At 45.1% G+C, this 27,177-nt stretch overlaps 1 protein-coding gene across 1 annotated transcript in view; it reads right to left on the bottom strand.

The window, feature by feature from the left end:
- wwox (WW domain containing oxidoreductase) overlaps positions 1-27,177 on the bottom strand; it is a gene marked incomplete at its 3' end in the record, with an annotated part of 100,793 nt that overhangs the window by 22,633 nt on the left and 50,983 nt on the right. The window contains exon 6 of the mRNA XM_084169255.1: positions 7,292-7,380. Within this exon, the coding sequence (XP_084025381.1) occupies positions 7,292-7,380 (89 nt within the window). The remainder of the gene's footprint in view (positions 1-7,291; positions 7,381-27,177) is intronic.

The raw sequence follows: 27,177 nt of genomic DNA, 5'->3' as shown, positions 1-27,177 counted from the left end.
CTACTGGTCTGGGACCGATTCCCGACTTCAAGAGAGGCTAAAGGGTGAGGAGAGCTGGGGAGGCAGGGCAGGGAGGCGCTTAGACAAGGGTTAAGGGGCGGGTAGGCATGTGGTGTGTGTGTGTGGGGTTGGGGGGGGGGGGGGCAGGAGAGACTGACTTGGAGGGTTGGGGGAGTTGCTGGGGATGGAGTGTAAAGAGGCAGTCTGAGGAGATTGGAGGTGGGCAGGGGATAGGGGGAAACGGGAGGCTCTGGTAGGGTTTGGCTTCAGCTCAAGTCAAGTGTCCCGGATGGACATACCCTGCCCCAGGGCAGCCGGGGGCAATGACAGCCCCAAAACTCCCCTAGGGCCAGCAACACACCCTGTTTAGACACGTAAACACACACAGACATTATGAGCATGGCTGCCAGAAAAGAATGTGACCCCAAGACAGCAACAGAGTGACGACACACACATACACACACGTCATAAACGCTGGCCACCACAGAATAGGCGTTACAAAGTCTCTTGTGGAGCAATGTCATCCACACACAGCCTGGAATGTACAGGTAACTGCCAAAATAAAGGAAATACCAACATAATAGGGCTGTGAACTCTTTGGTCCTCTAAAAACCTGCTGTATGTAAAATATTGTGCAATAGCTTGGTAAATAAATAAATGTGACTCTGGATGACAACATAATGATGTTTGTTTCCAACATTTGTCTGTTTTCCAAAATAAGTTCAATCCGGGTTGTGTTTTGTTTCCTTGCCACGATACTAACGCGTATTGCGATACTGGTATTTTCCCAACCCTACAATATAAAGTGTCTTAATAGGGCATTGGGCAACCACGTGCCAGAACAGCTTGTGCACCTTGGCATAGATTCTACAAGTGTCTGGAACTCTATTGGAGCGACGCGACATAATTTAGTGTTGTTGGTAGTGGAAAACGCTGTCTCAGGCTGATTTCCAGCAGTGGTCCATGGTATGGGTGTGAGCGTTCAAACGAAATTGGTATAGTAACATTTTTTTCTTTTTACAATTATAATTTTCACAAAATGTTCATCACAGTGCAGTTATCACAAAACATATCATTTTCCGTGTTATAGCCTAACTAGATGATAGGGGAAAGTTGTGTAATTTAAATAAAACCAGAGGAAGAGGCAAACTTTGGGCTACTTTGGTGAATTTACAAGGCATACAAGACAAGACATTGCGAGATAAAGAATACCAAGACATGGTTATTTCGGTTCTTTCTGCCAGCCCCCTCCTCTCTCTCCCTTGCGCTGGCTCGCCTGCTCTTTTTCTTCGCTAATGATATGAATGTGCGTTCAGTCTGTTGCGTGTAGAATATTCTAGCCTATTCATTGATGATAGGCCCTGCTTTACTGAAGTTGCAAGACATTGCAAGGCATTCCATTGCGAGATACAGCTTTTGATTGCCGATAGATAGGCCTAGTGCACGGTTCTGACTGTCTGGCCTACCAGCCTATACTGTGCCCTTCCCCTCTCACTCCATCCCTCACTAGCTCGTATGAAAGATGCCAGTGTTCTCGGAAGTACGGCAACTAATCAGTCTCCTCCGTTCCAAAAATACAGAAACTTTGCAGAATCGAATCTAGACACTCAGAAATGGGAGTCGACACCCGGAGTCGACGTGCAAGGAGTCGAGGAATCAATTATTTTGGAGTCGACACTCCACCATTACGTCATAGTCGTTAATAGTTGGACAAATGGCAGAGAAAGGCAAGCGACAGCAAGGAAGTCCTGTATGGCAATACTTTGAGAAGTTAAATGAGAAGGTTGTGAAATGCAAACTTTGCGAGGTGGAATTCAGGTACACTAATGGTAGTACAGGTGCAATGCTTAACCATCTGAAAGGGACGCACCGTAAGACCCAAGCCGTCGCTGGCAGCAGCGCAGCTGCATTATGAATTCAAATGGAATTGTATTAATTGTTTTAATGGAAAAACGCAAATAAAATGGCAGTTTAAACGTTAAGAAAAACTGTCCATTTGTTCAAATCCCTAATCCATGGTCAGGATGTCCTGTGTGACAGTGCGTAAGAGCATGTGACTCAAACTAATATTAGCTGTGGCTCGGTAACAAAGAGCCTTGCATTGTGGGTAACCCAGGTTACACATCCTCTATTTTCACTTATAATTTTTGAATCTCCTCTGACAAACACACACACACACACTGTTGAAATGTATCAGAGCGCTGAGAGCAGAGGGAGTAAGCCAAATTAAAGTTTTTTAGGGCTAATGTGTGTGTGTGTGGGTGTGTGTACATCAAGGGAGAAACCCCTAAGGTTGGAGAATAATGACTGATATACACAGAGCTCATCTCTGCTATGAACATGACAACACATGACTGACTTCATTATGTCGAACTAATCTGTGCATGTACTGTACTGTATATCATCATGCATGTGCAGTGGTGTAAAGTACTTAAGCACATTTTTAAAGTCGTTTTTTTGGGTATCTGTACTCTACTATTTATATTTGACAACTTTTATTTCCCTACATTCCTAAAGAAAATAATGTTATTTTTACTCCATACATTTTCCCTGACACCCAAAAGTAACTGTTACATTTTGAATGCTTAGCAGGGCAGGAATTTTTTTTAATTCATCACTACTGCCTTTGATCTGGCAAACTCACTAAACACACATGCTTCGTTTGTAAATGATGATGAGTGTTGGAGTGTGCCCCTGGCTATCCGTAAATAAATAAATAAAATAAAAATGGTGCCATCTGGTTTGCTTAATAAGGAATTTGAAATGATTCATACTTGTACTTTTGATACTTAAGTATATTTTTGCAATTACATTTAGTTTTGATACTTAATAAATCCCTTTAGAACCCATAGCAGCCACCGACAGCCTTTCTTTAAATTACTATAGCAGCCACGAACGGCTTTGTTTTTCTAACAATAATATCTGTGTCAATATTGCAAAATGAACTTGCTAACAACCTGTTGTCGTATTCGCGTAGCTGTTGTCATCAATCAGAAACCGGAAACAGGGTATGCTGTCATTTGACTTTTTTAAAAACTTAATTACTGAAAATGACAGCGCCAAAGCAGACATTACTTTTCACTGTGAAAGACGCTTTATCTATGTTGGTTGGTGATACGGATTCGCACATATCCTTGCACTTTGAAAAGTGATGATGTCGAGGTGAGTGAAATAAGTAAACAGTAGATATATATATATGTTTGGTGTTGTCGATGTTTGATGCTGTGAAACTTGGGGAATAGCTAGGCCAGTGAAAGCGAAGGAAGTGATGTGGAGAGTCAGGGCTCAGCAGCAAAAAGCAGGGAGGAAGAGGAGTTAGAGATGATTGGAGGGATGGAGATGTGGAGCGAGGAGGGAGGAGTGGAGAGAGAGGAGAGTGGAGGGAGAGAGGAAGAGGAGGGTGAAGAGGAGGGAGAGTAGACTGGAGGGAGAGGAACATGAGGAGGAAGAAGAGGATGAGAGAGAGGAGGAAGCAAAGGGAAAGGAGGGAGAGGAGGAGGAAGAGGAAGAGGGAGGGGAAGAGGGAGAGCACACCCAAGACGGGAGCCTATGTTTCCATGGCGTGTGTCTGCTCCAAGTCCCACCATTTACCCTTGTACCTCACAGCCTGGGCCTAAAGTGACAGGGTTTTGGAGTTGTTTTTAAAAGTGCTAGGAACTTATATCTGTTCCAGACCTTGTAATGGATTATAACAAGAAAATGGGCAGGGTTGACCATCTTGCCCAACTGAGCAGCTATTACAATGCTGGATGCACAGAAAATGGTGGAAGTATGTGTTTTGGGGGATGCTCAACATTGCCATCATAAATGCGTACATTGTGTGGGGGACCCTGCAAAGGCCCCTTCCCAGAAACCGCAGGCGTGGTCCCTGAAGGCATTCAAAATGCAGGTTGTGGATTCACTTTGTGATATGGCTACAGTGGCAGGAAGAGGGGAGCCAAGAGTGTGGCACCAGGGCGTGTGGACCGAGTTGTAACTCATTTGAAAGTGGGTGAGGTTTGTAGGGCGCAAGAGAGGGTGTGTGGTGTGCATCTGGAGTGGACGCAGAGCAAAGAGTGGGAGATAATTTTTGTATTTATATGTAAATATGTATATTTGTATATGTATATTTATAAGTATAACATATTATACTTGGTACATTTTGAATGAGTACTTTAGTCAAATGTACTACAATTGAAATACTTTTGTTGTGTTGAGCGTTAATCTTTTTATGATAGTGAGTGTCTTTACACAATGGAAGACAAAATGAGTGTTATTCCTATTGACATTAATGTGGTGTCATATTAAAGAGGTTGTGCTCTTTAAAACTAAGTTAACTTGTAATTGTCATTTGTTCTTTGTTTGTGAGCTATGTATGTTTGAAATGTGTGAGAAAATTAGCTTTATCTAGAACATTCTCAGTAATCTACAGCAGCGTTCTAGAATTCTATTGGGGTCTAAAGGGAGTCATTTTCTATTAAGGTATCTTTACTTTTAGTCAAGTATGACAATTGGGTACTTTTTCCACCACTGTGCATGTGAGATTTACTTACTTACTTTACACTAATGAACCTATTCAATCAAAAGCTAAATATGGATACATTTATTTTTGAGTGATCCAAAACACATTAGGTTGTTTTGCTTAGTGTTTCAATCAAATAAATACAAAAATAAAAAAAGGTCACATGCTTCATAAACAACAGGTGTAGACTAACAGTGAAATGTTTACTTACAGGCCATTCCCAACAACGCAGAGAGAAAAATAGAGAAATAATAGAAAAATAATAACACAAGGAATAAATACATGAGTAATGATAACTTGGCTACATACACAGGGTACCAGTACAGAGTTGATGTGCAGGGGTACGAGGTAATTGAGGTAGATTGGTAATTGATTGAATAGGTTCATTAGTGTAAAGTAAGTAAGTAACAGGATAGATAATAAACAGTAGCAGCAGAGTATGTGATGAGTCAAAAGAGTTAGTGCAAAAAGGGTCAATGCAGATAGTTAAATAGTTAACCAATAGCTAGCCGGACTAACTATTTAGCAGTCTTATGGCTTGGGGGTAGAAGCTGTTCAGGGTCCTGTTAGTTCCCGACTTGGTGCATCGGTACCGCTTGCCGTGCGGTAGCAGAGAGAACAGTCTATGACTGTATAGAGGTCCTGGATGGCAGGAAGCTTTGCCCCAGTGATGTACTGGGCCGTACGCACTACCCTCTGTAGTGCCTTGCAGTCGGATGCCAAGCAGTTGCCATACCAAGCGGTGATGCAGCCAGTCATGATGCTCTCAATGTTGCAGCTGTAGAAACTTTTGAGGATCTGAGGGACCACGCAGAATCTTTTCAGCCTCCTGAGGGGGAAGAGGCGTTGTCGTGCCTTCTTCACAACTGTGCTGGTATGTGTGGACCATGTTCATTCCTTAGTGTTATGGACACTGAGGAACATGAAGCCCTCGACCCGCTCCACTACAGCCCTGTCAATGTGGATGGGAGCGTGCTCGGACCTCTGTTTCCTGTAGTCTACGAACAGCTCTGTTACGGATACAGGTATCCTGTGTCTTTTTGTGTTTTTCCTCTCCTTCTGCCCTATTCACAGGTGTCCTGTATGTTCCTGATTGGTGGTCGTTGGGGGTGTCTGCTGATTGCTGAGGTGGACCAATCAGTGGACATTCCTCTGCATTGCACCACCTGTTTCTGGTTTTTCAATCACACATCCTATTGTTTAAAAGCCGATCAGTTGTGTTTGTAGAGAGAGACTATTTTCCGTATGTGAGTATGGATACTGTGGTGTCCTGTGTTTTGTGTACTCACTCATTTGCTGGTTACTCTGTTTGGTAACTTTGTTGTGTGTTTCTGGGAAAAGGGGGATTTAAGCAAGTTGCCCTTGGGCATACATTACCCGTAGGAAGAAAACTGTCTAAAAACACTAGTTAGACCTGAGCGGACCACCCACTGTAATTTTTGTATGATTAGCAGTAGCTTAGCGGTTCTTGAGGCAGGCAAGATCAGTTTAGTTTTTTTTGTTTAATTTCTTGGGTCCTGCTCAGCCCTTTTTCCCAAACCTTTACCGTGTGTTCAAAATAAACATTTTATGTTTGATGGTAGTTTATGGTTGTCGTGTTGTTTTTGTTCTCACTGTTTCCATGTCACGATTCTAATTTGCATGAATTATGTTACGGTTCTCTTGTCCATCCACCCTAGACGTTTAAAGCCACGGGGTTCGTAACAAGCTCCTTTGTCTTGCTGACGTTGAGGGAGAGATTGTTGTCCTGGCACCAACCTGCCATGTCACTGACCTCCTACCTATAGGCTGTCTCATCTTGGTCGGTGATCAGGCCAACAACCATTGTGTCATCAGCAAACTTAATGATGGTGATGGAGTCGTGCGCGGCCACGCAGTTGTGGGTGAACAGGAAGTACAGAAGGGGAATAAGCATGCACCCCTGAGGGGCCCACGTGTTGAGGGTCAGCATGGCGGATGTGTTGTTGCCTACCATTACCACCTGCGGGGCTGCCCATCAGGATGTCCAAGATCCAGTTGCAAAGGGAGGTGTTCAGTCCCAGGATCCTTAGCTTGCTGATGAGCTTGGAAGGCACTATGGTGTTGAACGCTGAACTATAGTCAATGAACAGCATTTTCACATAGATATTCCTTTTGTCCAGTTGAACAAGGGCAGCGTAGAGTGCAATAGAGATTGTGTCATCTTTGGATCTGTTGGGGCGGTATGCGAATTGGAGTGGGTCCAGGGTGTCTGGGATGATGGTGTTGATGTGAGCCATGACCAGCCTTTCAAAACATTTCATGGCTTCAGATGTGAGTGCTACGGGCGATAGTCATTTAGACAGGTTACCTTGGAGTTCTTGGGCACAGGGACTATGGTGGTCTACTTGAAACGTACTGTAGGTATTATAGACTGGGTCAGGGAGCGGTTGAAAATGTCAGTGAAGACATTTTACATTTTAGTCATTTAGCAGACTCTCTTATCCAGAGCGACTTACAGGAGCAATTAGGGTTAAGTGCCTTGCTCAAGGGCACATCAACAGATTTTTCACCTAGTCGGCTCGGGGATTAGAACCAGCGACCTTTCGGTTACTGGCACAACGCTCTTAACCACTAAGCTACCTGCCAGCTGGTCAGCGCATGCTCCGAGTATGAGTCCTGGTAATCCGTCTGGCCCTGCGGCCTTGTGAATGTTAACCTGTTTAAAGGTCTTACATCGACTATGGAGAATGTTTTTGTGGAACACTGGGGCAGTTCATATTGCTACAGTAATAGCTCATTTGGAATAAACAGACATAACAGGTTACTTACAGTTTCTTGGCCTTGAAGGAGTCAGCGAACTCTCTGACACTGCGGAGAGAGGCCAGGTCCAACATCATGGCCTCCACCCTGGCCTTGTGCTGCAGAGAGAACAGACAACACACAATATGTTCATCATCATCATCCTCCTCCTCATCAACATCATGAATCAACAATATTGTGAGTTTCAGTACGACACAAACACTAGCTCCTCCCCTGTCAGAAGCAGCCATTTAGATTGACATCTGCTGATGTTGAGTTAGACCAGACCGAACGCAGACGGCTCCAGATCTGATGACACTTTATGGTCACAGCTCAACTACAGCAGACACTGTTATGTCTCAGAATGATGTCACAGGTTCACAGCTCTCTCAGGCTGTTGATGACTCCTGACATGCTCATGGTTCTGCGTAAATGCTCATGGTTCTGTGTAAATGTTCATGGTTCTGTGTAAATGTTCATGGTTCTGTGTAAATGCTCATGGTTCTGTGCAAATGCTCATGGTTCTGTGTAAATGAACATGGTTCTGTCGGTTCTGTATGTCCGTGTGTAGCTCATCACACACCATATGCTGGTAGACAGGGAGAGGAGAGATAAGAGGAGGAGAGAAGCGGTGAAAGATAGATGACTGTAGAGCTGAATGCATAGCTGCATTTACACACTGAATACAGACTATTCACCATCTACTCTATCAGACTGGATCAGTCTACACACCCAGCTGATCCTGTCAGAGATGTATTACCATGACTTCAGCCCTGTCCCCTAACAGCAGTCATGCGTTTGCTCGTGTTCATTCAGGCCCTCCATATAATATATAACATTTAGCACACACAGACATGGGACCTTTAGCGTGTGTGTGTGTAGCATGAGCCAGGGAAGTGTGTGTTCCTCTCAGACTAATCGTCCGTCAGACTCCTCCCTCACACCGGAGAGAGAGAGACATCACTCCCATGATCCCCACCGTCTGGGATTGGGAATATCAGCTATTCCTGATGCACGCACACACACACACTTTCCCCGCTGTCCCTGGAGAACACTGTCAGCTCACATTACCCCAGGAAGAGTGTTCAACACTCCACTTTCCGCTTCCGACTCCCCCTCAGCCTTTCCCACATCTCATTTCTATCCCAGGAATGTCATAAGGGAACGACTTTCCTTCATGCATCTGTTTCTGTGGAGAGTAACTGTACATGACACCCACAGCAAGGACACACATGGAACAATACCCACCAGCCAAGCCAAGCACGGCCAGGGTTAACAGCTCCTTCACATTTGAGGTACACTTTTCAGGCATTTTACACTCGCATTTACTGCCCCTATGAGTATTAATACATTCACATACACACACTCTCTCTCACTCACACACACACACGCACACAGTCTCATTAGCCCTAATAAAACTTTAATTTTGCTTACTCCCTCCGCTCTGTGGGCCGCATTCGGTCTTGAACGAGGTCCGGAGGGCCGCACTGAAATCTGGTTATATTTCCTTGGCGTCAAAATTTGCAAAAACTTGTCCTCTATCCATACTTTGGAATTTTCAATGCTTCCTGAATATCTAGTGATTATTTGCGAGCTGGACAGTCATGAAATTGTATGAATGTAGGTCCATTATCATTTAAACACAGTTTCAATTTGGTTTTAGTCATTTTAAAGTATATTGAGTTATTTTTATTTTTTTTACTCAAACCACAGCGGATCCGACCCAGAATGGTTCTGTTGATGCTTTTATATACCATTGCAGGGCTGCTATCACACAGAGTTAAGGAGGTGATTATGGCCAATACAGAAGTCTGATTATAGGGGATCTGTTCCATATGATCTACACACAGCACTAATCACACTAATCACAGATAAGAGAGGATATGATCAGCTCATTTAATGACCCTGTAAATGTGACACACACACACACGGGGGGGGGGGGGGTTACTATAGCAAATCCAGCAGAGGGAGGTGAGCAGCCTGCCTCCTAACCCTCCCTCCTCCTCCCACCCTACCGGTCCTCCCTCCTTCCTTCTCCCTACCTGCCTGCCTGCCTACCCTCCCCATACAGATTGAAGTCTTGTGAAGCAAATAAAGTTTATTGCCTGGAAAGAGGGGGAAAAGCATGTAAAAAGCATTAAGCGATGGAGGTGAACAATTAGACGGATGGCCGGGGTTCGGAAGGAGAGAAGGGGAAAAAAGGAAAGAGGGAAAGAGAGGGAGGGACAACACGCGGACACAAACGTTCAGGAGTTTTACGAGGAGGCTGACAAGTCGTTATCTCTTGAAGGGCGTTGGGGAAGTAAGAGCCAGTGAAGCTGCTCTGGTAACACTGACTGCACTAAAGCTGACTAGGCTACACCAGGGGGCTAGTGGAGGGGTGACAGGGCTACACGCTGATGGCTACATACCACCTTGGACTTCTGTTAAATACTACTTTGAAAGTATTATTCCTCTGACTTTGGCTGAACACTCCCCATGACTAATGGGTTTAGCGAAAACAGTATGATAACCAAGTCAGTGACATCCATTTGGGAGAAGACTGACAGAGCATGGTCTTTGTGTCTGTCTGTTTGTGTGTGTCTGTCTGCCAAAAGAGCCACATGGAGAGGACTCAAGGCACAAGCATCAGACCACCATACCCTTCCCCCTCTCCCCCTCTCCCCCTCTCCCCCGCCCCACCTGTCTCCCCTAGAGAACAGCTGTCTAACATCCCTATGACCTTTTTGACTTTCACAACAGAAAGAAAGAACGAAAGAACGAAAGAACGAAAGAACGAAAGAACGAAAGAAAGAAAGAAAGAAAGAAAGAGAGGGAAGCAAACCAGGATGGGGATGGAAGAGTAAAGCCAGAAAAAAAGTGAGGAAGACAATGTCTTGACTGAGAAGGGTTCTTCACAAACCCTCCTGCATTACACAGACGAAGCAGAGAAGGTAAAGCAGTCTAGTACCACACATGAGGCAAATGACTGTGTACCACACACCTCCTCCCATGTGTGTTGAGAAATATATATTTGGGGGAGAGAGGAGGGATGGAGAGAGGAAAGAGAGAGAAAAGAGAGTGGGGATATAATACAATTATAAGTGTGGCCATCCAATCAAATGATGAAATGGTATGAGGGGACCGGGCCCCTTCCTGTTCAATAAGGAACTAGACCACTCTACTGACCCCTTCATAACCACAAACACACCGACCCCTTCAATAACCACACACACACACACCACTGACCCCTTTAATAGTGTTGAAGCAAGCCCTAATGGAGCTAGTGGAACGGGCAAATAATCCACTGGGTTAATGCACTAGCTCCCTCTCACTGCTCTCACCCCGTACTGCCCCTTGCACCTCAACTGCCCCCGCCAACCAACTCCCACAGAACACAGGACACATTTAAGAAATCAAAAACACCCCCCACCACCACCTTTCAGGTGTAGTGGAGAGAAGTATGATGACGGGGGATGAGGGAGAGATAGAGAAAGGGAAGATATAAAACTACATTATATAATAAATAAAGAAACTATTTAACTATTTACAAGCCGTTTAGGAGCAGATAATAAAAAGGGAATCCCTCTAAGCTACAGTAGTAATGATGTGTGTTAATACCTATAACAGAAAGTCAAATGATACCAAGTTCTGTGTGTGGAAGTGAGTGTGCAGAAGTCCTCATGTGAAAAGCAATTAAGAGAGCTGGCTTTGGCCAACTCCTTCAGCCTCAGCCTGGATGGACTGGAGAAGCAGAATAAAAGCTCCATGACCTTGTCCTGACCACATCACTCTAAACTGGTCATCAGCTTTTAAGACTGTATTTGATCAGAGATATATATTTTGGGTAGAAAGAGAAAGAGAAAAGGTGGGAGGAGGGAGGAGGGAAACGGCAGCATGAACTGGTCATAAATCATCCTGTCAGAATGATGACGTTCCTTCATAAATACCCACCAATCTCCTCTCCACCTGGCTGCGTCACATACACACCCCTCTCCACCTGGCTGCGTCTCCAACTTAAGACCTGCGTCTAAGTACTGAGCTCCCTTTGTCTGTCCTATACACCCCCATCACACACACACACACACACACACACACACATCACAATTACTAGTGAGGCCAGTCTCTGGTGAGGAAGGGGAAAGTGCCTGTTCAGCACATACAGGCAGAATATGCAATTTCCTCCAGTTAAGTCTGTTTTCAATTGATTTCTTCCCTGTCTGACACAGACAGGGTTTTTCCACCTAATGAAAGCAGGGTAATCTACAGGTTCTCCCTTTCCTGAAATCACGTTACAAATCAAGCGACTGTGTAGCCGATATGGGAAAGGTGAAGGAAGGACACGGGATGATTTTCCAGATTAGGAACATGGAGAATGAAATACCGTACGTGCTGACACTCTCAACACAGACACACAGGAGAGCAGCTCACACACACACACACACACACCTTTGCTCTGAACAAAGGGCCATAGTTAAGTACTTGATGTTCTCCAAAGCATTAGCACCACACAGGGTCCGTTGGTAAACCCTGCAGTTACGACTGTAACACATTAATTAATTAAAGCTTTAATTTGTTAATTCAAGTGATGTAAACTGTGTTCAGAGAGACAGAGAGAGAAAAAGTGAGAGAGAGACAATAGAAAGAGAGAGGAAAAGTGGAAAAAAGAGAAGTTACTATCTCTGACAGGAGAGTTCAGCGGTGTGAGCAGTGTGGGTTTTAGCGGTGTCTGTTCCTGTGATTCCAGAGAGACATCTCCAGCTGCTAGTCTGGTGAATAATCACCACTATATACCAGGCCTGGCCTGGGCTAGTCTACTGGGAGATGACATACAACCATATTATAGTTGTTTCAGTCACTTTAACAAGAGAACAGTCCTTCTGAGAGGCCACTGGAAGAAAGATACATCAGGACAGATATAGGCTATTAGTATGTCTTAGAATAGTACAATTCCTATTACCCTCTCTGTCTCTCTGGACAGAGGAGGGACTGGAGGAGAGGTCTGAGACAGAGAGGTCTGTTGGTCGTCTCTAAAGAGGAAAGACGGTATGCTTCTTTATCCTCTGGTTAAACTGGAACTACTGGACAGGAAAGAAAGAAAGAAAGAAAGAAAGAGGAGGGGAGAGAGAGAGAGAGAGAGAGAGAGAGAGAGAGAGAGAGAGAGAGAGAGAGAGAGATGGGGAAATGAAGAGGACAGGGAGGTCAACATATTTGCAGAGTTTGCTTTTCGGATGCAGACAGTAGGGCCATGGGGCCTAAGGAACAGATCAGATTTAACACACAAATAGCCGCAGTTGCACATGCACACGCACACACACACACACACACACACGAGAATAAAGAAAAAGTCACACCCAAACATGAAAGTGTAAAAGTGTAAAAGTGAGGATTTGTTTTCTTTTTAGACACTTGACAAATATTTGATTAAAAGTTCTTGACAAAAAGTTCCTGATTTGATTAAGTAACAATCATACCTCTTGATCTGTGTTTATCTAAAATACAGTGAGCTCCAAAATAATTTGGGACAGTGACACATTTTTGATTATTTTGGCTCTGTACTCCATCACTTTGGATTTGAAATGACACAATGACTATGAGGTTAAAGTGCAGACTGTAATTTTCATCCATATCAGGAGAATAATGATGAGTGACAAAGTTACAGACGCACAAATATTACACCCCCAAGACATGCTAACCTATAACCATTACAATAACAGGGGAGGTTAGTATATATTTTTTTTTTTGGGGGGGGGGGGTATGATATTTGTGCACTGAAACTTTCTGGATGTGGATAAAAAATACCATCAAATTAAAGCTGACAGTCTGCACTTTAACCTCATAGTCAATGTATCATTTCAAATACAAAGTGCTGGAGTACAGAGCCAAAACAACAACAAGACATGGTCACTGTTCCAATACTTTTGGAGCTCACTGTAGTTGTAAGTGTGTCTAAAATATCAGTATAGGACGGCCACATAAACCTTCATTCCTCTTTATTAAATTCAACTCGCCCTCTCCTCCCTCTCTCATCCCCCTAGCATATTTCTCTTTCTACTTCAGTGCAGCATTAGATTTGCATCAGAAAGTGATAGAGACTGAAATAAGTTGCAGTTATTATCATCCAGACATCCAGAGACTATTTTCTCTCCTCCTCTTCTCTTCCTCCCCCTCTCCCCACACCCATCTTATCCCTCCATCTCTCTCCCTCCCTCCCTTCCTCTCCTCACTTATATTCTTCTCCCTCCTTTCTCCGTAAGATTTGCAGACGGTGCAGGTTTTCCCGCCGTGCGTGTCTTCTGTGTTAGCAATACCCTAACAACCAGGGTCTTAATGTGATCCATATTGCTCTGTAATATTCCACATCTCACAATAAACACTAGCAATCACATATTTACACCCAGCTTATTTTGCAATTCTGCAGAGGGCTTTGGTGGTGGGGCGGACGGCAGACACACAGCTTTAGATGCTGATTATGTCTAGGCTAGATAACAAAAGTCACAAACTACAAGACACCCCTTCACTTCACACAAACTTTCTCTTTGTGAGAGTGTCAGCAATATGCTTCACTTGCTATTTTCAAGTGCTCGTTTGCCTCGTGATTGCTTTGTCCCGAATTAGTGGGTTTCAACATCTTCCAAAAGATGTGCATGCTTTGTCATCACAGTAACTTAAGGGCTGGCAATCTAACACAAACACACACACTCATACATACAAAGTCCCTTTGATTTGGTGTATTGCTCTGCTTTGTGTGTGCATCATAAAAACACAAGTGTAACAATTGAATAAGAAAAGGATCCAGCCATTATGATCCATGGAGGTCTTTGATCTGAATAATGTAATAATTGGTATTTTGATGAGGGAATGTTCTGCTATCTGCAGGGTTCTGGAACCACTTTGATTAAACTCTCTTTTGTTTAGGAACATTCTAATCTAAACTGCTTAGCATTTTCTATTCTCACAATAGTTTAGCCAGGAAATAAAAATGAATGAGTGTGTGTTCTCTTTCTTTGGGTTACACAAGCTCACTTTATTTCCTTCCCTGATTAAGTGCCACTGCAGCTCAAACACCTGATTGTGGGACACATAAGGCCTTATAACGTGTTATATAGTGTTTTGTATAAATGTATTCTCCTCATGTGTCCTTAATCTCCTCTCTCCTGATGTGAACCACAGAGTAGCTCATGGAACAATGTAATAGATGAGTCACATGACCCAGAAGAAGGTCAGGGGTCATTCAGCCCCAGACTGTCAGTGGACCAGAGTCTGACAGGGAATAAACCATGCCTTGTCAACAAATTGTGTTATTGTTTTAATTCATGCAGCCTCATTCAATTTACAGGGAGATGATACCTTCGCCTGGGAACAGAGGGACAAATGAATTAGAGAAAGACAGCAAAGTAGGAGAGGAGAGGCTACGGGTGGTGCGAGGCGGAGGGACACCTCATCCCTCCATCTCTCTATCCCTCCATCTCTCTGTCTCCTCGGTAGAGGTGTAACTACATTAAAAGGGCCTATCATCTCCCAGGACAGTGCGTTGCGCTGCAGAGTTGGTCAGGCTAGTCTATAGTCTCACATCTTAATGTAATCAGGCTCTGTGTTGATTGATTTGGGCTGGGCCGCACGGATTACTCTGTCCTTCCCTGCCATGCACTTTATTGTCAACGTCAATTATTTATATTGTGCATGTTCATTGCTATGTTTTTTTTCAATTGTCAACTAAACTTCAATAAGTTGGTCTCCTCTTAGCAATGTCAGTGGTGGAAAATTGTCATACTTGAGTAAAAGTAAAGATACCTTAATAGAAAATGACTCAAGTAAAAGTGAAAGTCACTCAGTAAAATACTACTTGAGTAAAAGTGTAAAAGTATTTGGTTTTAAATATACTTAAGTATCGAAAGTAAATGTAATTGCAAAAATATACTTAAGTATCAAATGTAAAAGTATAAAATCATTTCACATTACTTATACTTAGCAAGCCAGGCATCACGATTTTCTTGTTTATTTAATTTACGGATAGCCAGGGGCACACTCTAACACTCAGACATAATTTACAAATGAAGCATGTGTGTTTAGTGAGTCCACCAGATCAGAGGCAGTAGGGATGACCAGGGATGTCTCTTGATAAGTCTGTGAATTTGACAATTGTCCTGTCCTGCTAAGTATTCAAAATGTAACGAGTACTTTTGGATGTCAGGGAAAATGTATGGAGTAAAAAGTACATTATTTTCTTTAGGAATGTAGTGGAGTAAAAGTAAAAGTTGTCAAAAATATAAATAGTAAAGTACAGATATCCCAACAAACTACTTAAGTAGTACTTTAAAGTATTTTTACTTAAGTACTTTACACCACTGAGCAGTGTCCTGTACTAGTGGAAACAACAGTCCTTTCCTCATTAACTTATAGGTAGAGATGCTCCGTAGCATGAAATTACCCGCGAGCCTCCCTCTCCAAATAACCCGGTTGGCAAACAAATGATCCGAGTAGCCGCAGTAAAAGGCAGATGATTAAAATAATAGGAGGGATTTAAATCTGCACCCACAGAACTATTCAGCAAAGGACTGCACAATTACTCCTTCTATTTCTCCTCCACTGTTCATTCCACCTCTCCGCTACTGTCCTCCCTCACTTCCCTGTGTCCATCTGTTCTCCTGGATCTAGAGGATGTGAAGAATAGATTTACCTCTAGTAATATCCCACAATCCTAGGAGCCTATTATTTGAATAGTTGCACTTGCATGTGTGTGTGTGTAGTGCTATACCTAAAGTGTATCTTGCAGGTCAACTACAGAGGTGAGTACAGGTCTCCATTACCTCTAAGTTATAGTCACCATTTGCATGTCAAACAGCCTCTATGGAGGACTGGCCACCTCGGTACCACCCCCATTCCACCACCAGCACACAGGGCAATCAGGGAGATTTACTGAGCCTCACGGCTCACCTTGGGCACCTCCGGCTGGGGCAGATAGCCCATTCCCAGCCCCTGGTCTCACTAGGGGCCCTCTGGGCCTCATCCAGGAGCTAGGGAATGGCAGCACTTAACATGACTGAGGAAGACCAAAATACACATCTAGTGGGAACAGGCTATAAAACAGAGGGCAGAACAAAGCATATGTCTGGTGATAATGGATGATCCAAAATAACAGAGCATCTGCATATTGTTTCTGCTGTGGTAATGTCTCATTATACCAGGAGAGAGAGAAGAGAAGAACAAGTATCAACTTCTGACCCTGTGTGAGGATGGTTCATTTAGGTGTCAATGGAGACATCGTCCCTCTGCTCCTCAGGAGCAAATGTAGGCACGTAACGACTTCACACACCTCGTATAGTTGCTCAACACACACTCTCTGAGAGAATGTTATTTAGTGTAATTTGCAGTAGTAAATGGCTCACTTGAGAGGTCCCTGTCCTGTTAGTGCTGTCTCATGGCTGAACTCTGCTAGGGTAATACACAGATACACACACACACTCTGCCGTACTGATATTGAGAGTCCAGCATCTGTTCACCTCCTCGTTACTGCTTCGACCGCAGCACAGCCGCCTACCTGACTGTGTGTGTGTGTGTGTGTGTAAGTGTAATCAAATGTACTGTACAGGCCATTTACACACATCTACGACCAGTTTCTCTCTGTCTTTTCCTGTCTGCCTCTGTATGTCTTTCCCTCTCTCTGTTGGTCTCCTCTCACTGTGACATAAAGTAGAGTTTGTTCTGTGTATAAGCATAAACAGCATGATTGAGTTTAAGACGGATATAAATAAAGGGAGAGAGACAAAGATGGAGTTAGAGAGAGAGAGACCCTATAGCCTTGCTGTTGAGAGAGGTCGCCATAGGCAGACCTGCCCTATCAAGAGAAGCCAGGATATGTGCACACTGTCCACAAAATGCTGCACTTCCTAACCTCGTGACGAATGTATGACCACATCAGAGATACATATTTCCCACAGATCACACAGACCCACAAAGAATTTGAAAACAAATCCAACATTGATAATACCACAATGTGCAATCACAGCAGCAAGATGTGTAACCTGTTGCCATGAGAAAAGGGCAACCAGTGGAGCACAAACAACATTGTAAATACTAACAATATTTATCTGTTTATTTATCTTCCCCCACTATTCGTACTACAACTACAGTATTTGCACATTGCTAAAACACTGTACATAGCTCATAATATAATACTTGAAATGTCTTTATCTTTTTGAAACCTTTTTGAGTGTTTAATGTTAATTACGAAAAGTTTTTTGTTGATGTTGTTAAACTTGTTTCTTCTCACTTTTGTTAATTGTTTATTACACTTGCTTTGGCAATGTAAACATATAATTCCCATGCCAATAAAGCCCTTTTGAATTGAATTGAGAGAATGAGAGAGAGAAAAAGAGAGAGAGACAGAGAGAGAGAGAGAGAAAGAAAGAGACTGAGAGAGACAGAGAGAGAGAGACAGACAGACAGAGAGAGAGAGACAGAGAGAGAGAGACAGAGAGAGAGAGAGAGAGAGAGAGAGAGAGAGAGAGAGAGAGAGAGAGAGAGAGAGAGAGAGAGAGAGAGAGAGAGAGAGAGAGAGAGAGAGAGAGAGAACATCTACATGCACATTCATAATTTGATATTAAACTGATTATGGCAGTAGGCAGATTATGCAGTAGTCATGTAAACACCTTACTCTGCTTATCTTAATCGGCATTACTTCAAAATCGAAGTAAGCACGCGCCAATTAAAACACCTGGTTTTCTGAGCAAAAGAGAGAGATGGGATCCTGTTATCAGGATCAGCTAAAAGTGTAGAAATTGTGTTATGGGGAACATTAATCAAAGTGTTCACCCAGTGGGTAACCATATGGCTGAGCAGCACGCCAACACAGCAAACCTGCTGATCCCAGGTAACACAGCACTATTAACTCTACTGGCAGCATCCATCTCTACCTCCCTCACACTGGAGGAAAGAGAAGAGAACAGAGGAGAGAACAGAGTAGAGAACAGAGGAGAGAACAGAGTAGAGAACAGAGGCAACAACAGAGGAGAGAACAGAGTAGAGAACAGAGGCAACAACAGAGGAGAGAACAGAGGAGACAACAGAGGAGACAACAGAGGAGACAACAGAGGAGACAACAGAGGAGACAACAGAGGAGAGGACAGAGGAGACAACAGAGGAGACAACAGAGGAGACAACGGAGGAGAGAACAGAGGAGACAACAGAGACAACAGAGGAGACAACAGAGGAGACAACAGAGGAGACAACAGAGTAGAGCAAAGAAATCAAGCCCAGGTGATGAATGAGGTGTACACCATTGCCTCAGGTAGATCCTGTAGTGAGAGGGGGAGAGAGAGGGGGGAGAGGGAGGGGGAGAGGGTGGAGAATGAGAAGGAAAAAGGATGAAAGAGGGGGAGGAGAGGGGAGGAGGGGGGAGGGAGGAGGGAGAGAAGAGAGAGGGGCACTAGTCTTGTCTCTGACCCCTTTTTTTGCTTTCTTGCTAAATTAGCGTATTTTTCAAGCTCTTAACAAAGCACATTTCCCAAAGCCCATCTTGGAATATTTGAGTTTAGTAAATGAGCAATACTGTACATATTCCCCCGTCTCCAAACCATCTCACCCCTTCAAATATCTTCTATCCTATCCATACCAATATCCTGAATGACTTTTGGGAGTTCCCTGCCTCCCTCACTGTGCATTTTCATTGTGCGTTTTGGGCTGGTGCTTTATGACCCTAATGGGACTCCATTAATGAGGAAGTGCACGTGTCTTCAGTCGGGCCAGGTCTGCATTTCATCTCTGGGCTTTATGATTAGGATTAGGCCACATAATGAACGCCATTCATCTTGGTCTTACACTGTTCACACACATGGACACACACACGCGCTAGAAGGTACACTTTACACACACACACACAGAAACACACACGGACACACACTCACCCAGAAGCTAAATTACTAATATCCACCCTTTGACAAAGGTTTGGTAATGATAAAACACAAATTATGTGTACAAAGGGGCAATAATAAAGGTACATTTGTCTACACATCTGATACATGGGACAATAAATCTATAGGACAATAACTATTCAATGATTGCACTTGAGGCAACATTGGGTCAGCAACACACTTATAGCCTAGTGAACCAGTGTAATGTCAAAGCCTCCCCTCCCTCCCTCCCTCCCTGTCAGGGATCGTTGACATTAACCTGGAGCAGTGGTATGTACCCAGGGTTCACTCTGTTGCTCTCCATAAGTCACACCACAAAGCTTTATGGCCCACATCCATCAGTCACACACACGCACACACACACACACACACACATCAGCGTCAGGCCCAGAGATTTATGGGAGATGGAGTTGCAGCTGATTGAGCATCATGGTTCCTGAGGACGACCTGTGGTCTGCCAGTCTGCCCCAGGATGGATAGCTTCTACCCCCAAGCCATAAGACTCCTGAACAGCTAATCATGGCTACCCGGACTATTTGCACCCCCACCCCATCCTTTTACGCTGCTGCTACTCTGTTCATTATTTATGCATAGTCACTTTAACTCTACCCACATGTACATATTACTTCATCTACCTCAACTAGCCGGTGCCCCCGCACACTGACTCTGCACCGGTACCCCCCTGTATATATAGCCTCCCTACTGTTATTATATTTTACTTCTGCTCTTTTTTTCTCAACACTTTTTAATTTTTACTTTTTGGTTAAAAATAAATGCACTGTTGGTTAAGGGCTGTAAGTAAGCATTTCACTGTAATGTCTGCACCTGTTGTATTCGGCGCATGTGGCCAATAAAATTTGATTTGATTTGATTTGAGCCTCTTCATCGCCTCCACCCCTCCTCCCCTTTTCTCCTTCTGCCTTTTACCTCCTCCCCTCAACCCCTCTTCTGCTGCTTATTCCCTCCTTTCCTGGACTCTCTCTGCTCCACTTCTCCCCTCCATCAATGTGAGCGCTTTATGAGTGATGATCTGAAACTAATAGTTCTTACCTGATGGAGATTTGGTAACAAAAAGGTTAAAAGGCTGACTGACACCCCCTCCCTGCTCTGCTTCGCTTTCAGACCCCCAGCCATATCCCACTGTTCACACACACCCCATCCCACATCTATCCCCCTCTCTCTCACACACGCATGCATGCACGCACACAAACACAGTGTTGCAGGGTGTAAGCCTCCCATAGTCCTGGCTCTGTGTTATCTTAGTGAGGGAGCGTTAGCTGGCCATCCCTCATCAGCCTAGAGTTTATTTGGCTTAATTCATTATGACATTGTATTCATGGGCGGTGGTGACACACACACACTGTGTTATTTTGGTTAATTTATCATGACTCCATATTGACAGCAGTGCCCTTTAGTGGGAAATGAGATCACCAATTAACTCACTGTTCACTGTTCTGTTCACTGCCATGCACAGACAGACCTGGAGAATGACAGAGAGTTGTCAATTAACCAGTCCTGTAGAGTCAGAGAGAGCGAGGGAGAAAAAAGGTCCCCCAAAAAAGGTATTCTTTAGATGGTTGCCTGGTGTTCCAGGATGAGAAGATAGGGCAATGTTGGGGGTCATAGGTCAACACATATATAGACATCTTTATGAGACATGGTTCCCCCTGATGCCTCGTTCATAAGTCTGAGTTAGAGTTAGAAGTTCATAGGTACAACACAGAGAGGAGTAAGTGGAGTTTCATACACTAACACACACCTCCCCGCTGGCACACATAAAGCAATATTGCCCTGTGGTCCCCAGCAGACCTGGGCCCTAATAAAGGCTTACGGTCAGAAGGAAACAGCTCTGAGCCTCCCTCTGCACACAGACACACACACACACACACACACACACAAACACACTGTTGTGGTCACAGGTCGTGGTGTGCTTGGTAATTTGTGTAGTCTTTGTGGTCCAGGGGAACAGAGCAGAGCAGGGCAGAGCAGGGCAGGTTTAACCTGTAATATGCTCCCCGCTCCCCTGTTGCTGCTTGTAGGGTTTTACTACAGGGGAAATTACACCTGCTCTCTGGCCTGAGACCAACACACACACACACACACACACACGTGTGCACATGCTATACACACACACACACACACACACACACACACAACAGCCTAGCTTTTGATTACAAAACTAGTTTGTGGAACAGGGAAAGGGAACAAAGGTAAACCTCTCACATATAAACACACACACATACATGCACACCAGGAAACACTGAATCCTCAGACGTGTGTGTGTGTGTGTGTGTGTGTGTGTGTATGTGTGCACTGTAGCTGCATTTAGGCCCTGGCTGCCACAACATCACTGAACAACAAAACGTTTTATAGTGGTGCTTCACACTCCATTAAAACCCTGATTCTGCTCTAAAAATATGAGTCTCTCTGACGGCCATAACAGATTAACAGCCTGTATAGTCCTTACTGAACGGCTCTCATCTCCTCACAGGGTGACTGCAGGGTCACTGGAATACAGAAGCTACTATGGTGTTAACACATTACAACACTGCTTTGTTGTCATGCTGTAACAATACCACAGCAACCCCCGGCTGTGGATCATACACATTTTTATACAGATTTAGTAGACACGAAACTGATGTTAAAGGTACATGCACACACAAATGTGCATGTGCACGTGAACTCACAACCAATTACAAGCAGATACAGAGCTGCTATGTTAAAATAATATCTCAATGTCCTGTTCACAGCAGTAAATCATGCTATGTACTGTATCATACATCAGTTCTATTAGCAGATGCTGCTCTGAAATGAATCTAACAAATGTATTATCTGCTAGTCAAACATAAGCTCAATGATAACATCGATACAGGCCACATATTGTTCCAGAATATCCACATCTCAGGAAATCGTTCGTGAGCTATTGATGTTTGAAGGCCCGAATGTCTGGCAAATATCGAAACTCAAGCCAACTTTATCACGGTTTTTCGCCAAGCTTTTCGCATCTGACATTTTTATCTGCTCTACCACACACCTGTCTGGTAAGATTGAAGGCCTCCTCTCCTACTCAGCCTCCCGAAAAAAGCTTCTCCCAAGCCGGTGTAACACCTACACCCGTTGCCTGCTGCACTGCTGCTTGGATCCCACCCGGCGATCTGTTCACGGTCTGCCCTGGCCTGTCTCCCCGTCTGGTACAGGTACCCTCGCCACACTCCCCCCTCTCCAGCACACACGCACATACACACACTCCGCAGACTTTGGACTGATTATGTAGGCTAATTAACTTGTGAAGCTTATTATGTGAGTTTACTCAGAAACGCTTTAATTAACTAGTATAGGCCAACTATTTATTTATTTTATCTCAGACTTTGATATCCTACTGGACTCATAGAGAGCTACTCTCTCAAGTTATCTTGTTGGGGCAGTGACTCTTTGAACTTACAATGGCTAGCCCCAAGCACCGGCCTGTACCTTACCTGCCCTAAGCTCTCTCCTGGCCCCTTTCACTAAGTCTGAATTTGTCCTGCTAGGTGACCTAAACTGGGACATGCTTAAACCACCTGACCAAATCATAAAACAATGGACATGGCTCCAAACACCTAGAAAAGGCTACTCTCCTTGATGTTATCCTCACAAATAATCCTGATAGGTATCAGTCTGGTGTTTTCTATAATGACCTTAGTGATCACTGTTTTACAGCCTGTGTTTGTAATGGCCGCTCAGTTAAACGACCTTTCCTGATTTGTCATAGACGCTTGCTAAACAACTTTAATGAGCAATCCTTCATTCATGACCTGGCCTCTGTAAATTGGTATAGAATCAGCTTGATCCCCTCTGTCGAAGACGCTTGGACCTTCTTTTTTTATATTTTCAGTGGTATTTTTTAACAAACACGCCCCCATAAAGACAAATTTGAATTGAAAACAGGTTCAGCCCCTGGTTCGACCGTGATCTGGCAGAGTTACTCCACCTCAAGAACACCATTTGGCGAAAGGCTCTGCACACAAATACTCAGACTGACTGGCTGTTGTTCAGGCAAATGAGAAATAGGTGCACTCAGGCTATCTGGAAGGCCAAAGTTAGTTACTTTAAGGAGCACTTCTCTCTCTGTGGGTCTAACCCCAAGAAGTTCTGTAAAACGGTGAAAGACCTGGAGAATAAACCCTCCTCCTCACAGCTGCCCATGTCCCTTAATGTTGATGATGTGGTTGTTACTGACAAGCTGCACATAGCTGAGCTCTTTAATCACCACTTCATTAAGTCAGGATTCGCTATTTGACTCAGCCATACCTCCCTGCCCGTTCAACATTTCCTCATCTCCCAGCCCTTCTACTGCGACTAGCACCGATGCTCCTCCCTCTTTTTCCCCTGCCCCGCTACACAGTTTCTCCCTGCAGGCGGTCACTGAGTCTGAGGTGCTAAAAAAGCTCCTTAAACTTCTTCTTCTTTAGTTTTTTTAGTTTTTTTACCCCCTTTTTCTCCCCAATTACGATCTTGTCTCATCGCTGCAACTCCCCAACGGGCTCGAGAGAGGCGAAGGTTGAGTCATGTGTACTCTGAAACATGACCCACCAAACCGCGCTCCTTAACACCCGCCCACTTAACCCGGAAGCCAGCTGCACCAATCTGTCGGAGGAAACACTGTTCAACTGACGACAGAAGTCAGCCCGCAGGCACCCGGCCCGCCACAAGGAGTCGCTAGAGCGCAATGAGCCAAGTAAAGCCCCCCCCCCGGCCAAACCCTCCCCTAACCCGGACGACGCTGGGCTAATTGTGCGCCGCCCTATTGGACTCCAGGTCACGGCCGGTTGTGACACAGCCTGGGATCGAACCTGGGTCTGTAGTGATGCCTCAAGCATCACTACAGACCCGGGAGGCCTACAGACCCGGGAGGCCCCATCTCTGAGCTTTTTAACCTGTCTCTCCTCTCTGGGGAGGTTCTCATTGCTTGGAAGGCAGCCACAGTGCATTCTTTATTTAAAAGGGGGAGATCAAGCTGTTCCTAACGGTTATAGGCCAATTTCTATCTTGCCCTGTTTATCAAAAGTATTGGGAAAATGTGTCAATAATCAACTGACTGGCTTTCTTGATGTCTATGATATTATCTCTGGAATGCAATCTGGTTTCCGCTCAGGTTGTGTCACTGCAACCTTAAAAGTCCTAAATGATGTCACCATTGCCCTTGATTCTAAGCAATATTGTGCTGCTATTTTTATTGACTTGGCCAAAGCTTTTGATACGGAAGACCATTCCATTCTTGTGGGTTGGCTAAGGAGTATTGGTGTCTCTGATGGGTCTTTGGCCTGGTTTTCTAACTACCTCTCTCAAAGACTGCAGTGTATAAAGTCAAAACATCTGCTGTCACAGCCACTGCCTGTCACCAAGGGAGTACCCAAGGCTCAATCCTAAGCCCCACGCTCTTCTCAATTTACATCAACAACATAGCTGAGGCAGTAGGAAGCTCTCTCATCCATTTATATGCAGACGATACAGTCTTATACTCAGCTGGCCCCTCCCCGGATTTTGTGTTAAACGCTCTACAACAAAGCTTTCTTAACGTACAACAAGCTTTCTCTGCCCTTAACCTTGTTCTGAACACCTCCAAAAACAAAGGACATGTGGTTCGGTAAGAAGAATGCCCCTCTCCCCACTGGTGTGATTACTACCTCTGAGGGTTTAGAGCTTGAGGTAGTCACCTCATACAAGTACTTGGGAGTATGGCTAGAGGGTACACTGTCTTTCTTTCAGCACATATCCAAGCTGCAGGCTAAGGTTAAATCTATACTTGGTTCTCTTTCAAGTATTAGTTTCGGTATTTCACTTATGGGATACGCCCCCAGTATATTCGTCAGAAGCCTTTATTACACTACGTCCGCCATGATTGGCTGGACGTCGAGACATGTGCGTCAGGGAAGGGTGTCCCTCTAACCACATAAAAAGGTCAGACGCAGCATCTGAGTCATTCAAACACTTCTTCTCACTTTTCATCAGAAAGCTTACCTCGTCACAACTGCATTTTCCGGAATTAGCTAAACTGTCCACAGACAACAGTTTACAACTCGCTCGCGGGGAATATTCCCTGGACCGTGCGGTGGTGGCAATTTTCGTTGGCAATAAACGTTTTTTACTAGCAGGTCGACCAAGCTATCTTTTCTAATCTGTCTTTTCGGAAACGGTATCCGGCCATCACACCGAGTGCCACCGTCGGAGATAACCCACTAATCGCTAGCTATCTGACTAGCCTACCACAGTAGTTTTTTTCTAACATCTAAAAACATAGCATCCCAGCTATGGCGACAAAAGCCTCTCCCACTCCATACGTGAAGAAGCTCCCGGCACGAATCTGCTCCTGTGGAAACAAGATATCGGCCAAGGACACCCACTCGGTGTGCTCCGCTTGCCTTGGGCTGCAACATGTCCAGGAAGTGTTAGCCTCCCCCGGCTCCTGTCCACACTGTGCCCTCTTCACTGTGAAGAGCCTCCATCGCAGGCTAGCACGCCAAGCTAGCCTGAGTCAACAGGGCCCTAACATTGGGGCTGGCATCCCCGATGGCTCATCAGAGGCGATAGATATCCCCACAGGGAATCCTGGAGCAACGGCTAGCGCTAGCTGGGGCGACCAGCTCAACGCCATTGCCCCGCTGTTGGAGGACTCCAGCAATGACCTCGTGGCATCCCTGCCGGGCTTCCTGATGGGAGATGACAATGACTCCATGGGGTTTTCCAACAGCCTCCTTTTGGAATCATCGGACGGAGACAAATCCTTCATCCCCTCAGGCCAGGCCACCAAGACTCCTGCAGGGGAATCCGAAACCAGAAACGCAGGCGGGGCGCCATCCCCACCAGCTCTCGGTGTGGACCTGCAGGACGTGTGCGAACCCGCTGCGGATAAACTGGTGATTCCCTGGCCCAATGCAGTAGCAGTCCCGCTACGAGGGTAAGAGGCTACCCAAAGCCAAACAGGTGGCCAGGCAATTACTACCAGTCTTCCCAGAATGCCTGGAGGAGGTTACCCGTACCTGGAGTACACCTTTCTCCTCCAAGAACCCTGTCCAAGGTGAGTCGGTGTTGGACTGTGTTGACATGGAAGTGATTGGGCTTGCCCACATGCCCCCCATCGAACCCCTGGTTGCTTCCCATCTACACCCCAGCCAGAAGTCCTCCATGACCTCGACGGGCCCCAGCTTACCAACCAAGTACGAGCACTTCCAGTCATCCATGACAGAGAAGGTCTACAGGTCGGTCGCCACAGCGGTGAGGGCTCTCTGCACCGCCTCCAAGCTCTCGGCATACCAAGCTGAGCTACAGGAGGAGATAGTGGTCACACCGGAGCCGGGTTTATGGGACGAGTTCTGCATTGCCACAGACCTCAACCCGCGTCTGCTTAAAGCCGGCGTCCAGGCGTCAGGAAGAGTGATGGGGCTCATGATATCCCAGGAGAGGGTGCAATGGCTCAATCTATCCATGGTGTCTGATAGTGAGAAGCTAAAAATCCTGGATGCTCCAGTAGACCCTAAAAGCCTTTTCGGTCCCACCGTCGAGATGATGCAGAAACGGTGCAAGGAGAAGAATAGGGAGGGTGAAGCCCTCCAGCTCTGTTTGCCCAGGAAGACACAGCCCAGTGCCTCGCCGCACCTTTGCCCAGGCTGCAGCAGGTCGACCCCTCAACCTTTAAGATCCCCGGACGCCCAGCCCCCCAGGCTGCGAGCCTAGGACAGCAGAGAACCTTGGACCCTAAAGGCCCCTGGTCTAAGAAGCATCCCTTCCCACCCATGGCACCAAGGAGCCAGCCAGCCCCTAACACCACCGGCATACGCCCGATCCTAGATGTACGTGCTTTGAACAGGTACATGAGAAAGTACATGTTCAGAATGCTGACACACACTGCTCTGCTACATTCTGTGGGCCCAGGTGATTGGTTTGTATCCGTCGACCTGAAGGATGCTTACTTTCACATCTCAATATACCTTTCTCACAGGAAATCTATCAGATTCGCTTTTCAAGGCATAATCCCCTCACTTACAC

Source organism: Coregonus lavaretus, assembly GCF_964263955.1.
Source record: "Coregonus lavaretus genome assembly, chromosome: 9".
Taxonomy (NCBI): domain Eukaryota; kingdom Metazoa; phylum Chordata; class Actinopteri; order Salmoniformes; family Salmonidae; genus Coregonus; species Coregonus lavaretus.
The sequence above is the reverse complement of the archived record's forward strand: the minus strand, read 5'-3'. Positions and strand labels throughout refer to the sequence as shown.